At 56.7% G+C, this 14360-nt stretch overlaps 2 protein-coding genes across 2 annotated transcripts; both read right to left on the bottom strand.

Moving 5' to 3' along the window:
- On the bottom strand, positions 1-8323 carry ALAD (aminolevulinate dehydratase). Its single transcript, XM_068413771.1, has 12 exons — positions 8254-8323; positions 4634-4780; positions 4415-4465; positions 3598-3694; positions 3079-3214; positions 2526-2609; positions 2297-2385; positions 1937-1992; positions 1148-1235; positions 552-638; positions 197-326; positions 1-104 (listed from the first exon to the last, which is right to left on the bottom strand). The coding sequence occupies exons 2-12, from the start codon at positions 4744-4746 to the stop codon at positions 25-27; spliced, it is 1011 nt and encodes a 336-aa protein (XP_068269872.1). The 5' UTR covers positions 4747-4780; positions 8254-8323; the 3' UTR covers positions 1-24.
- A 634-nt stretch (positions 8324-8957) lies between these two features.
- On the bottom strand, positions 8958-13195 carry POLE3 (DNA polymerase epsilon 3, accessory subunit). Its single transcript, XM_068414037.1, has 4 exons — positions 13019-13195; positions 12198-12283; positions 11314-11432; positions 8958-10824 (listed from the first exon to the last, which is right to left on the bottom strand). The coding sequence occupies exons 1-4, from the start codon at positions 13082-13084 to the stop codon at positions 10664-10666; spliced, it is 432 nt and encodes a 143-aa protein (XP_068270138.1). The 5' UTR covers positions 13085-13195; the 3' UTR covers positions 8958-10663.
- Positions 13196-14360: the final 1165 nt, after the last annotated feature.

Here is a 14360-nt window from a genome sequence, read left to right as displayed (position 1 = left end):
CCGCCCGCAGCCCCGCCCCCGCCCTCAGGCCCGTCCCGCCGCCGCCTCCTCCTTCAGCCACCGCAGGAGCTGCGGCGCGAAGTACGTGATGATGGTGTCGGCCCCTGCGGAGAGAAGGAGGCGCTGGAGCCGCCCCGGGAGGGGGGACACGGGGACGGGGAGCGGGGGGAGCAGGCCTCGGGGCCGCCCGCCTCACCTGCGCGCCTGAAGGCCGTCAGCGCCTCCCTGACGGCGGCCTCCAGGCTGAAGGCGCCGGCCTGGGCCCCGTGCCACAGCATGGCGAACTCCCCCGAGACGTGGTACACGGCCAGCGGGTGCGTGGGGTGCTGAGGGGAGCGGCGCAGAGGGAGCTCAGCCGGTGGGGACACCCATGCCCGGCCGCCCCTCCCTGCACACCCCAGCGCTCCCAGAGGTGCTCCAGCACCCGCCTGAGCACCTGAACCCAACAGCGCCGTCCCCTCGGGTTGGGGTATCCAAACTGGCCATCCCCAACACACACCCCTCCAGCCCCAGGGACACCCCGTGCCCTCGCTGGCACAGGAGGAGCTTACTCGAGCTTTGACGTCCCTCACGAGGTCCAGGTAGGGCATCCCCGGCTTCACCATCAGCATGTCGGCTCCCTCACGCACATCCCGGTCCTGTGAGGGGAACACACAAGCGGTCCCGGTAGCTTGGGGTAGAAGAACGTTTTCCAGCAAGTCCACAGTTGGGTTTTCCCCCCAGAAGTTTTGACCTGGCGGTTGGTTTTCCCAGGAGGGATCACAGAAGAGTCTGGTGAGCTCCTCATGGCCACAGGAGCCCACGGATGCGCTGTGACAGGGGAGAGCTGATGCTCCCCTCGCCCAATGCACAGAGCATGGGGAAAGCCCGGTGGCTGCGTGTCTCTGGACCCGACACCCTGAGCCGCAGCAGGGTACGGGGTCACCAGCTCCACAGCTCCCAGCACACGGTCCTTGGGCCCATGCTGGGGACCAGCTCCCTGGCAGGCTGATGAGCATCACATTTCCCTCACTTGAGAGGGAAGAGCCTCGGCCGTTCTGGCTGGTGTCCCTCCTACCACCTTCTGCTTCCAACACCCCTGGGCTTGCTCTCCCCAAACCCACGACCCTTGGTGCTGTCCCGGGCAGCCCCACCCCAGCTCACTCACCACGGCACGCAGCGCCAGGCCCCTGGCGCCCGGGGGCAGCTGGTAGCATCGCCTGTCTCCGAAGGCGGGTTTGGATAGTGCAGCGTCCCTGGTGACAGGCAAGGCAGAGGGATGAGGACCAGCACAGCTCCCCGTGCTTCTTGCCCCACAAAGCTTCAAAAACGTGAGGACAGACTAGGACAAGTGCCTGAGCCATTGGGGGCAGGAAAAGGGGGGCTCTCCTGACTCAGCATCCCAGCATCACTCTGGGAGGTCCAACAGGTTCAGCTTGGCCCTGGGAGCCCAGCCTCAACACCCACTGCCCTCCCCATGCCCAGAGTCTGGGGTAAAATCATGTCAGACTTGACATCATGCTTTTTTCCAAGGCATGTCCCTCATGGATGACCCATCGGGGTCAGGCCGTTGTTGGGATGAGGTCTAATAGCTGACTGAGCTGAGGCTTGTCCCTAAAGCCACGCTTTGGGGCAACACTGGCTCCTGCGACCCCCCTTCTCACTGCTCCTAGCAGCTGGAGGCAGCTCCCTCCCTGTCTGCCTTGCCACCAGCACCCAGCACAAGCAGGTGAAGGGGTGGGACAGAAGATCATCCAGGTGATCTTCCCACGGGCCAGCCTCTCCTGGCAAGGTATGCTTGTCTCCCTTTTGCACCGGGAAGCAGGAGGAGGGCAAAGCGACCAGCATGGCCCCAGCTGTGGCCCAGGCTCTGTCCAAGGCCCGTTCCCAAACACCTATCCAGGGACACACCTCCCGGTGCTGGCTGGGGACACTCCTGGCTGAGGGACAGACCCACCTGAAGGGACCGTAGAAGCACGAAGCAAACTTGGCACTGTAGCTCATCACCGAGACCTGCAGAGGAGAGCGGAGCTGTGAGCGCCAGAAGCTCAGAGCTGCATCCTGGTGATTCCCTCCCACGGCTGTTCTATACTCTGCCCCACATCCTCTGTCCCCTGCCAGAGGCCTGGCACCTCACTGTCCCCATGTCCAGCCAAGGACGTTCCCTTCCTGTATACACTGGGGCAGGGAAATGCCTGTGGCACATCCTGGCCAAGGTGGGGGTTTGCTTCTCCCACCGCTTGCCCAGGTCCTCCTGCGGCGCAACCTGCCCGTGGATGTCCCTCCTGCCTTTCGCACACGCCGATCCCGAGCTCACCTTGTTGCCCAAATCATTGGAGATCAGCGCGCTCTTCATGGCCGCGACGCGCCCATCCATCATATCTGAGGGGGCAACGATGTGGCAGCCTGCAGGGAAAGGCCAGAGCTGCTGAGAAGGGCCTGGGGCCGTGACTCTGCCTGCAGGAGGAGGGGACCCCAGGGCTACAGCGAGAGGGGACAAGTCTGTGAGAGTCAAACTCGGGTACCGCTGCCAGGAGACTCCTCACCTGCTTTGGCGTAGGCCAGCGCCACTTCTGCCAGCCGCTGGCAGCTGCTCTCGTTCTGGATGGTGCCGTCTTCACGCAGGATGCCTAGGAGACAAACCTGGGGTCGGGCGAGGAGCCGGTCGGCCGGTTGCCTCAATCCCTAGGGTGCGAGTGTGGCTCTCGCCATAGATACGCTCAGAGCAACAGCAGGGAACGTGTTAAGAGAGCTGGATAAGGACCAGGAGACCAACACAGCCCTCCAGGGACTGGACACAACCCATGGGCACTCCAGGGAAGGGAAGACAGAGATGGGGACACCGATGGGTGCTCAGAGCGATTCAGATGGCCAGAGAGTGGGTGCCTTAACCAGCCGTGCCTCCCACTGCTGCCAAAACCCAGGAGAGGTCTCCCAGGCTCAACTGCACCAGTACTGGGGAGCCAAGTCTTGGGGCAGCAGCTGGCCAGGCCCCACCACCACCCAGAGCTCCTCAGCCAAAAATGGCAAACCCCTGGAGACTCCCAGTGCCAGGAAGATGCCCGAAGAGCAGCCCGGGAGCCCAGGCTGTGCACTCACCGCAGTGCCCGTGGGAGGTGTAAGGGCACAAGCAGACATCGCAGGCTATGAGCAGCTCGGGGAAGGTGGAGCGGATCTTCTTGATTGCCTGGATGGCAGGCGTGTCCTCCGCATCAGCAGCGGAGCCTCTCTCGTCCTGTGAGAAGATAAATGCCTCAGCACGCAGAGCACAGGGCCTCCCATCAGCTCCTCCATGGCAGCAGTTCTGCCCAAGAAATGTTTTCTGAACCGTGAGACCCTGTAATGCGGAGCGGTGTGACCACCAGTGATGGAAAAGGGCTATGGAGCAGCGCCTCTGAGCAGTGAGTGCAGGCCTCAGGGCCACCTGCAAAAGCTCTGGGAGCTTTCTGGGTGTAACTACAGTCTCCCATCGCTGTCCTGCTCTGCTGAGCACGGTGCAAGCATGACCAGAGACCCTGAACTGCTCCTGTTTGATCAGGAGACCCCCCCCAGCCCCACACCGCTCTCCCACACCCCTGTGGCTACCCCAAGCCCCCTGCCACCACCACGCACACCGACCTTGTGGACCTTGCTGGGCACCCCGAAGATGAGCACACACTTCAGACCGTCCTCGACGATGGGACGCAGCATCCCCTCCAGCTTGTTGACTCCGTACCTGAGAAGAGCAAAGCGAAGGGGGCTGCCAGGCACCCAGCCCTGCTCCGTGGGGCGAGCTGGTCTGTGACTTGGGTGCTGGGCTGTGAGCGATCCAGCATCCACAAGCATCCACACCAAGCAGCAGCTGGAGGTACAGGGGAGGTGCTGCCTGAACGCTGGGAGGAACAATCCAGGACCTTATCTGTGGCTACAGGAGCATTATCTACCCAGCATGGACACTCTGCTCTGAAAGGACGAGCATGCCCTGCCCTTGGATCCTTTATCTTGGCGTCCCTGTTGCAGGTCCATCCCACCTCCCCGCAGGACCACCCCCCTGGGGCCTCTCTGACCACAGCCCTGCTAACGGAGCAGCAGATGAAGACAGGAGCTGTCAGTCCAGCAAGATCCGATGCAGGACCAGAGTCCACGTCCTTGCTGCTGGAAACCCCACTCACTTCCAACTTCCACACATGCCCAGCGCAAGTACTCTGGGACATCACGAGACCCTGGTACTATTGCTGCCAGTGCTGGTACTTTCCCAGCATCCCCAGTATGATTCCTTCCATTCCCTTGGCAGACAAATGCTCCCGCCCTGCCTGATGCTGAGGGATCCCCAAGGCAGGGACCACCTGGAAGTGGTCACCCCTGGTTCATGCTCATCTCAGGCCATACATCAACCCTGCTCGGGCACGGGGCACGGCAGCGACTGGCATGCAGCTCGGCAGGGCTGGATTCTTACCTGGCTTGTCCAGGGAGGCTGGGGATTGGCTCCACTGCATCGGGGCTGTCACTGCAGGAGGTGGATGGGACAGAGACACGAGGACTCAATGTGAGAAGGAAGCCCCTACCCCGGGCTTGTCCACAGGGAATCTGAACCTATCTAAGAGCTCAGGGAGCACCTAAGCCAGTCACCCTGAGCTTGGTCCATCCCTAACGCAGAGAGCCAGGGCTCACTCACGTGACAAAAATGGGGTAGATGAGGTTGGAGGCATCGAAGGTGGTTGCCGTACACTGCCAGGAGCGTAGCACAGGGTGGAAGTAGCCGCTGTGAAGAAGGGAGTCTGCCTGCATCTTGGGCCTTCACTGGGGGCTGTGGAAGGAGACGCTGCAACACCAAAGGAGAGCGGCAGGCTGGTTAGTGGCAGTGTCCTGGAGAGCCACGGCTGTCGGTGCGTGCGAGGAGGGGGCCGAGATCCAGGCAGCCGCTGCAGGACCATCCCTGTCCTGCTCCCAGCCAGCTTCAGCCCCCCTCTCCCGGGCGCTGCTGCACACCAGGTAGGTGTTGCGGGACCCTGCACCAGCAGTCACAGCACAGCACTTCCCATAATCAGGGATGACGCCGACTCCTCGCCACAAAACATCCCAATTCTGTGCGTGAAACCACCAATTTACAGCCACCAGCATCCTCCTGCAGCAGAACCACGGTCACACAGTTCGACACTACACCCTCGTCAGGCTCTGTCTCTTTTAGCCTGTGTAGCTGCACCAGCAGCTTTATAATGACGAGACAGTCATTGCTTAATTTGTTTTACTTTTGCTTAATGCTACATAATTGTGTGATACAGCTTTTGTACATGGCGTAGTCAAAAGCTGCTCTACGTAGCATGAAGTATTTGTGGCCACAGTGTAAAGGTGCAGTTACAGAAGAGTACAGGCACTGGATGAGAGAGGGGTGCAGGATCATCCTGCAGACACCAGGGCTTTAAACCCTGTGGTCACACAGCTCTGGTGGCCTCTTACTGCTGGATAAAGAACCACCAGCTGCGGAGTTGGGCAAAACTGATTTCGGGGGTAACAAAGAGCAATTACTCAACATACATAAATCGAGTGTTAGCTATGTTACTGCTGAAACTTTTTCTGTAGCAATATTTTCTGTAACAGATCTAGTAATAATTCTGCGATTAGACCATTAAGATTTCAATTTACAGTAGTGTTAAATTCTCATGAACTCATGGCTGGTGAGAGCGTGACGGAAGGGGCCGGGGGAAGGCGGCTGCCCTGGGACGAGGCATTTGGCTGCAGCACAAAACAGAGCAGCTGTTCCGGCCCTGGGAAATGCAACTTGAACAACAGACTGTACAGAGCGGCCTCAAGGACTTCTGCTGGCGGCACACACGGGGCCGCAGCCCACAGACGCCCCGCGCCGAGGAGCCGGGGATGCCCCGGGAGACAAACAGCAAAGTCCCTACCAGAGACCACAGATTTTGTTTTGAGAGCTGAAACCCGATGGAGGCAGGTGGGAGGAGAGCTGGAGATGAGCTTCTGATAGCACAAGCGGATTCCTCCACTGGCACCCCCAGGAGACAGAGCGGACATGAGGATGGGACCTGTCTTGGGGGAGCAGCCCTGTGGTCCCCAGTCCCATCCCAGGAGAGATTCCCCAAGCACTAAACCTCGCCGACCGCCTGCCTGCACCCAGCTCCCTCCAGAGCACAGACACAGCTCACGGCATCCCAGGACACAGACTGAGGGAGAAAGTTTTACACTGGCACCTGCGACACCAGTCAGCAACAGAGCTGGGCAGGAGATGGCTCCATTCTTCTGGAAAACCTTTACTCTGAGCTGTTCACCTCTTTTACACACTCAAGACCCTTCAAATATTCTAATGCTGAGCCAAATTCTCAGTCTGTATCAGGCCACCCCAGCACACTTGTAATATAAGGGCATCGCATTCAGTCCAGGGCTTGGACTGAGCCTCTCGTACCCCCAGCAATCACCTCTGCTTGGGGACGGGGGAGAAGGCACCTCTCCATTACTTACAGGCTTACACATATAAAAATACCATATAAAAGAATTGGACGGTGCCGGCAGGGGCTGCAGACCAGCTGACAGGCACACTGCCAGTGTCACGGCATCACTTGGCAAGGAATTTTTAGCCCTGGAAAGCTGCTGCTCCAGTCCTTACTCCCAGGGAAGAGGACAGCCCTCGGGTGAACTGGAGTTGGCAGCCCCAGCACAGCAGCTCGGCTGCTCAGGCAGGGCTGCAGGCAGGGCTGCAGGCAGGCAGCCATGGAGAACAAAGGGCTCAGTGAACAAAACCCACCTCGAGAATCCAAAAAATGCTTTAAACAGTTCATCCCCCACAAGGAAGGGGAGGGGGGACGGGGTGGGACCAGAGGCACCTGACTGTATGGGACTGATAGAGGCCACAGCTCCAGAAGATGCCCTCTCCGGGGAAGGAGATGCAGAATTGCAGAGCGGAGATAACCGCCAGGATGGGTGGGCCCTGGAGGCCACGGAGCCGGGGCCCTCCTTACGAGGAGCCGGGGCCCTCCTTACAAGCCCACATGAAGGAGAAGCTGCCACCAGCCAGGGGCTGCAGGCTCCCCTTGCCCACGCAGGGCACCCGGTGGGACGAGGGCCCAGGGTCTGAGAGCCACAGAGCCGCTGCGTGCCCCACAGCACGGACACAGGGCAAGGACTAGAACTGGGCTGTTTCCCCCAAGACCCCCTTAGGGCCCCCAGCAGAGCACACAGGCCCCTTTCTCCGACATTAAATGCCCAGATCTGTATTTCTAAAGCAATTTGCCTCACGCACACCAGAACATCAGTCAGAAGGAGTTTACGAGCAGCCCTGCAGCTCCTCCGGAGCAAACGGCTCCACAGCAGAGTGGTTTCACCTCTGCTCCTCCACGCCGGGACTGCTCGAGGACCAGCCCGCAGCACCCGCACCTTCACCCAGCCCGGGCCCGCTGCAGTGATCTGGGTGCTTCGCTGTATTCGAGCAGAGAGAAGCGACTGCCAAACCAGAGAACCACGCACACGCTGCCCTCCCGTTTGCACCAGCGCAAATTAAACAAACTTAAAGAGTGGATGGGCTGAAGCCAAACCTGACACACGCCAACAGTGAGTTGCAAAGGTCTGCTCCGGCTGCTGACAGCACCGCCGGGCTGGCACCTGCCTGTTCACTACCGAGACATGAGCAAGTCGCTTTCCAGCATTTTAGGACACAGAATCACAGAATCAATCAGGTTGGAAGAGCCCTCTGGGATCATCGAGTCCAACCCTTGCCCTGACACCACGTCGACTAGACCCTGGCACTAAGTGCCATCCCCAGTCTTTCCTGGATGACACGGCCTCATCCTGCGATGCACAACTATTTACCTGAAGTCCTGGAGACAAACAAGCTCTCGAAATCCCAGGTGGGAGCGGGGACGGACTAGAGCGCAGTAGGAAATGGGGAGCTCCCAGGGGAGACAACGGAGCTGCGGGTTAATTAACAGACACTAACAAAGACCGAGATGTTATAAAAGATTTCATTCTCCAGGTGGCATGTGGAAATGGGATGCCCAGGGGGGGAGTCCATAACCACACCGCAGGATGAGCTGGGGTCTCAGAACCGACACCACCCCGCAGCATTTTCGCTGCTCGGTGCTCTTTGCCCACGTTTATCATGATAACCGCGGGTTACCGAGCAAAACACCGGGCTGCCCTTGCCGTGCCTTACCGAGGACACCCTGCCTGCACCCAAGCGCTGCCTCCGTGCCCGCCCGGGCCCTGCCCCTGGAGCCGTCCCGATCTCCGGGCTCCGGGCAGCCCTACAAGGGGCCGGTCCCCGACCCCGGCGCCCTCACTTACCTACCGCCGCCGCCGCGTCCCGCTCCGGTCGTGTGACTGTCCCTTGAGCCCTGTTCATTTGCATAGCCCCGCCCCCTGCTTAGCATAGACCCGCCCCCGCGGGAAGACGGCGGGAAGTCTCGCGCGGCGGAGCGCGGGAAGTGGCTGGAGACGGCGCGGCGGGGAGGGGGAGGAACGGGGTTTTGGGGGGTGTAGGGGTCCGGAGGAGGGGCTTGGGGTGCTCGGGGGGGTAGGAGCACGGCTGAGTGTGCTGTGGGGCCATGCAGGTGAGTTTTGGGGTGCTGCAGGAGAACCAGGAGCCAGGCTTTGGGGTGCTGGGGCCGACCTGGAGCAGGTCCTTAGGGTGCTATGGGGGCCAGGAGCAGGGCTGGGGGTGCTGCAGGGGAGTGGAGCCAGGTTTTGGGGTGCTGCAGGTGTCTAGTGCAGGTCCTTGGGGTGCTATGGGGGCCAGGAGCAGGGCTGGGGTGCTGCAGGGGAGTGGAGCCAGGTTTTGGGGTGCTGCAAGGGCCTGGAGCCTGGCTTTGGGGTGCTGTGGGGGAGGCAGCAGCAGGCCGGGTTGCAGCAGCCTTCGTCCTCCCTTCGCTGTCAGCTGCTCTGTGAGCAATTTCGTAAGGGCTTTGCTTCTGCCTTCGCTGTGCGCTCAGATGCACGGTTATGCAACCGCAACGAGCTCATTTTATCACTGACAGAAATAAGAGACTCCATTTCTGTAAAAAATCCATCTTTTATTTAGATATTGTTCCCTTCCAGAATATGCACCCCAGATACGTACTAGAAAAGGAAAAAATAAAAAACAACAAAGAGGAAAAGGAGCTAGAAGACAGGCCTTGTTATTGGAGATCTTGGGAAGACGTTGGCAGCTCAGTCTTTTCATCTGTTACTGACTGTACGCCAGCAGAAACTAGACAGCAGAAAATCTTTGTTGATTCAGTTCTTTACAGGAGCTGGACTTCTGTGCGTGAAAAGCCATCGTGCCATAAAAGCACAAAGGCAGGGTAGCTCTGCATCAGTCTTCTGGTGAAAAGGATATACTATTCCTCACAAGTGCTATTTTAAAACTGCACATAAGCAAAATTGGTGGGTTTTACCTGATCATAACTAAAACTTCCGTCCAGTTTCCTTCACCAGACCTCGGTTAAGTTCAAATATTAGGTTTTTAGTCTTCAAAAAGATCAGTCAAATAATAAAAGCTTTTTGTCCCAAAAAGCTTATTCTAATAGATACTTTCTCAGAGGAGAGAAAGGAAAAGCATCAAAACTAAGAAAGTACAAAAGCACAAACCTACAGGAGTACTAGGAATACAAACAGCTTGTTTCAACCCATCATTCTTGAAGGAGCTATTTTAAAAATCACAGGCCTGAGGCTGGCCTTCCTAGGTAGGAATGTCCTGTCCTACTGCCCTCCTGGAGCCCATCGCACTGGGAGACAGTGCACAGCTCTGGGATGGTGGTTGAAGGCTGAAGAGGGCCCTCTGAGGTAATTACCCCATTCCAGTTGGAAAAAAAAGACCCACCAAGATCCACCACTCTATTCTACCACATTTACACTTGCTGCAGTCACCAGCCTGTCTGCAGGAACTGCAGCTCCACAAAGGAGGGAGAGGAGGTGAGACCCTCCGAGCCACCGGTGCCCATTTGCTGACCTGCAGCAAACCTACCACTTGATACAGACACATTTTATCATCCTGATACACATTTTAGCCATTAATTTTGCTTCAAATTTTTAGTAAAACTCCTTTTGGTCTCCCAGGGCTTTAAAGACACAAAACGAGCACTTTTGGTATTTAGTTTACATCGTAAGTGCTGTGGAGCTTTTTGATTTAGGTTGATTTGGGGGAGAAAGTCAGCTGAGTGGACTGCTGGTCCTTGCACAGTTGTCCTGCGTTGCTGCATACGACTGGTAAGGTTGAAAGACACAGTATTAGTGTCACAGTCACAGCAGGATGAGGAGGCACAGCCAGAATGCAAGAAAATGAAGGAAAAAAAAAAACTCACTTGGATAAAAAGCTTAATCCCAAAGAGTTCATGATCTATTCAATTCGGTCCCTGACCTGGTTTAATGAGCTTATTCAACATTCTCTCAAGTTCTCCAGGCCAGCTTCTGTACTGAGCATCCGACATTTTTTCCTCCATTTCAGAGCCAACGCAGCATACAAAGCCCAGTCCCATCACCATCTGTTCAGAGCCTGGGGAGGGTGCCAAGCCCCCTGCGCACGGGGGGGAGCGGCCCTTCCACAAGACAAGCTTTAGCAGAAGTCCTTTATGTACAAGTTACAGCCAAAAAGGGACGGGCGCCGGAGGAACAGTACAGAGCTCTACTGGAAACAAGAGGGGGACACAGCAAGGCTGATCTACAGCGTTTACATCCCTCTGAACAAAACCCAGCCCCTACACACGTCTCATCAGCATGCTCAGTTGTCCACCTCTTCCTCATCATTTTGCTCCTCTTCCTCCATCCTTTCATCATCGTCATCATTCTCTTCCTCTCGGCTCTTATCTTGCTCTTCCGAGTCTGCCTTCTTGTCTTTATCTTTCCTTGCTTCTTTCTTTCCTTTCTGTTCACGCCTGTAAACTAAAAAAGAGAGAACACTGAAAAATGGCAAGCCAGCGCTTCCGCGGCATGAACAGTACAGCAGCTGAAGTCCAACATCCACTTGCTCTCCAGGCTTACAAGGGGAGCGGGGAACTCATAGCAGCGACTCACCCTATTGTTTGAGCTGTGCTGACCAGCTCCATAGGAAATCAGGTTAAGTTTCAGCAGAAAAATGCTGAAAAGGACGCAGGAGTTCACATTTACAGGCAGCACCTAAGACTTGCCTTAGATAAACACAATAGGGGAGCGATAGCAGATGAGACTTTCCCAATCCTCATCAGTTGTGAAATAATGTTATCGCAGTCCTGTTAAGGTGCACATTATTTATTCCCCAGGCAAACTGCAGTGTAGGATGCTGGGCAAAGAGAAGAGAAACAAGACAGGCAAGTAAGTGTTGCTCGTCCAGTGTTCGAGGAAAACAGGACTTGGTGCTGCTTAGACTCCCTTGACATGAACTGAGGACGATACCTTCCAGTGATTCTTTCAAAGGGGCTACAAATCGCTGAAACTCCATTTCCTCCATGGCAGAGAGAACATCACCAGCGTTCAGTGTTTTCCTCTTCCCCTTCATGGCAAAGTTATTTGCACTAGTCAAAAAAAAAAGGAAAATAGAGTTAACTGGTACTGTCATCCATTTAGTCTTGTTTATTAAAGTCACAAGCAACTTCAGAAAAACCCCACCATCTCCTAAACATTCAGGGATTTTTTAATCCCTTACTAATAGTAGTTTAAGATACCTTCTTGTTTACATTGGCCGTTTGTGCTTTTATCTAGTTGCATTGCTTTCCCACATTAGTTTTCTGCTTGCACGGACCTTTTCTACATGTGGGGGGAGAAGATAAAGTCTGAGCATTGGCTGTAAGGCAACAATTCCACAAAGCTGTGTGAGTACTTAACGCCAGGAGTGACTGCCTGCACAGCATATTCTGAGCCACCCCAAAGACGTTACTGTGTCCTCTGTGACCAGCCCCAAGGCTGACCAGGTTGGCTCACGCTTGCCCTAACACAGCCACGTGGCGAGCAGCTTGGAGAGCGAGTAAAGGGCTCTTGCCCTCGCCAGGAAAAGCCACGCAGCCATATTCTAAGGCTCATGGCAGTCTGGGACCCCTCTTGTCCCTGGTGGCGCTGGGGCATCTCGGTGTACAGAGCCCAGCTGCCTTTCCCATGGGTTGTTAAGGGCAGTCCAAACCCCACCACTGCAGTGTGGTAGGCTGGGCTACACCAAAGATTGTTTTATTCATATAAACAGACAATACCCAAACAAACACACTGGAATAAGATCTCCAGGACAGCCAGCAGAGAGGTGAATTATAAATCAACCGCACTGGTCATCTGATGCAACAAGTTCTTACCATGATGTTGCATAAAGCACAAACACACTTGCTGCTCGAGATATTGCACTCCGAGCTTCTTTGGAAATATTTACTCCATCAGGAAGCTGCAAAACAAATTCAACTTTTATCAGCAGCTGCTATAAATGACTTAAACTTGCAAAATTCACCTGTCAGTTCCATTAAGGCAATTCAGAGGGCTCAGCACAACTGGGAACTAAACGTTCATCATCTCAGATGCTACCACAGAAGCTTTGAGGCCAGCCGAAAGCCAGCCGCAGTGTGACTGTGCTCTCAAACACGATGAGCTACACAGAAGCAAAGTAACGTCTGGATCAGTGTGGGTCTGGCCACCAGCACTGGGGCGATTCATCCGATGACTGTCGAATACCTGACACAGACCAATCACTCTGCCATATCCAGATCCATTCATCGGCATCTCACGGCTCAAGACCAAACATGTAATTAAATTAATGACTGGGAATTATTCTACACGTTTGTACAGACAAAGAATTGCTTCTGCTCTGTGTCGGGAGAGCTGGTTCAGTCAGCCGCGTTGTGAGGTCTCCCCTGCTTTTGAACTTTACACTGGGATGTTACTGGGGGGTTTCACAGCCTGGACCGTCCCCCCCGGCACCCCGAGGGCCCCACCGAGAGCACATCTCCCCGCAGGAGGCCTCAGGGCTCCGACGCGGGGCAGCCGGCACCGCCGCCCTTCCCGGGGCGGCTCCTCCCGGGGGCAGCAAAACCCCCGAACAACGAAGCCTCGGCGGGAGCTGCCCGGGGAGATCTCTGCCCGCCGGCAGCCGCCCCCGCCCCGCTCGCAGGAGCCCGGCACCCACCGCCTCCTTGATGATGCGGGTGATGACGGCGTTGGGCAGGTTCAGGTCCTCCGGTCTCTCCGCCATCCTGGGCTTCCAGCAAGGCAAACGGGGCGTCACCGGCCGCGAGGGGGGCGCCCGGGGGAGCACAGCCCAGCCCGACCCGGCCCGGCCGTACCTCGCCCGGCCCGGCCGCACCGCAGCGCGCTCCGCCGGTGCCGCCTCACCCCTGGCCCCTCCCGGCGTGCAGCGCGGCCCTTCCCGCCCGCCACCGCGGCCGCCGCTGCCTGGTGACGGGAGGGTGGCGGGAGCGAGGGGGGGGGGGCGGGCCGGGCCTGTGAGGGGGGGCCGGGGGTGCGTGTGTAGGGCCGGGGAATCATAGAACGGTTTGGTTTGTGAGGGACCTTACAGACCATCCAGTGCCAACCCCCTGCCACGGGCAGGGACACCTTCCACCAGACCAGGTTGCTCCAAGCCCCATCCAACCTGGCCTTGAACACTGCCAGGGAGGGGACAGCCACAGCTGCTCTGGGCAACCTGGGCCAGGGTCTCACCAGCCGCGCAGGAAAGAATTTCTTCCTAATATCTCATCTCAATCTCCTCTCTTTCAGTTTGAAACCGTCCCCTCTTGTTCTATCACTCCACGCCCTTGTAAAAAGTCCCTCTCCAGCTTTCCTGTAGCCCCTTCAGGTACTGGAAGGCTGCTAGAAGGTCTCCCCGGAGCCTTCTCTTCTCCAGGCTGAACAGCCCCAACTCTCTCAGCCTGTCTCCAGAGCAGAGGTGCTCCAGCCCTCTGAGCATCTCCGTGGCCTCCTCTGGACTCGCTCCAACAACTCCATGTCCTTCTTGTGTTGGGGGCCCCAGAGCTGGACGCAGCACTGCAGGGGGGGGTCTCACGAGAGTGGAGCAGAGGGGCATTTTGAGGACACAACGGTCAGACCTGAAGAAAGGCTTGTGTGCCTGAGGGTTTGGTGACTTTTCCAGTTATAGTGATTGGATTAATAAAAGCCATTGCTGTGTGTACAAATCATGTCTCTCAAGTCTTGTTTTTAGCACACTTTGATGTATTCTGTTGTTAACTCTATGGTCACTTTATGGAGGTGAGGTGCTGCAGCGGGTGTTGCATTATTTTTTAATGAAGGCCATGAGTGATGTTACCGATCCATTTGTCACCCTAACAGACGGTGCTAATGTTGGCTTCTGGATGGGCTGTCGACTTGCTGCTGTTAGGAGGCCAGTCAGACTTTTCTGTTTTGCCAGAGGGCAAGGTTGTTTTGTACCTGATTTGAGAACAAAGCAAAGCGAGGTCAGGTTACTGTCAAAGGGGTAAGCTGGAGGAGGAACAAGCCCAGGGCCAGGGGTA

The sequence above is a fragment of the Nyctibius grandis genome, chromosome 16, assembly GCF_013368605.1.
Source record: "Nyctibius grandis isolate bNycGra1 chromosome 16, bNycGra1.pri, whole genome shotgun sequence".
Classification (NCBI taxonomy): Eukaryota; Metazoa; Chordata; class Aves; order Nyctibiiformes; family Nyctibiidae; genus Nyctibius; species Nyctibius grandis.
The sequence above is the reverse complement of the archived record's forward strand: the minus strand, read 5'-3'. Positions and strand labels throughout refer to the sequence as shown.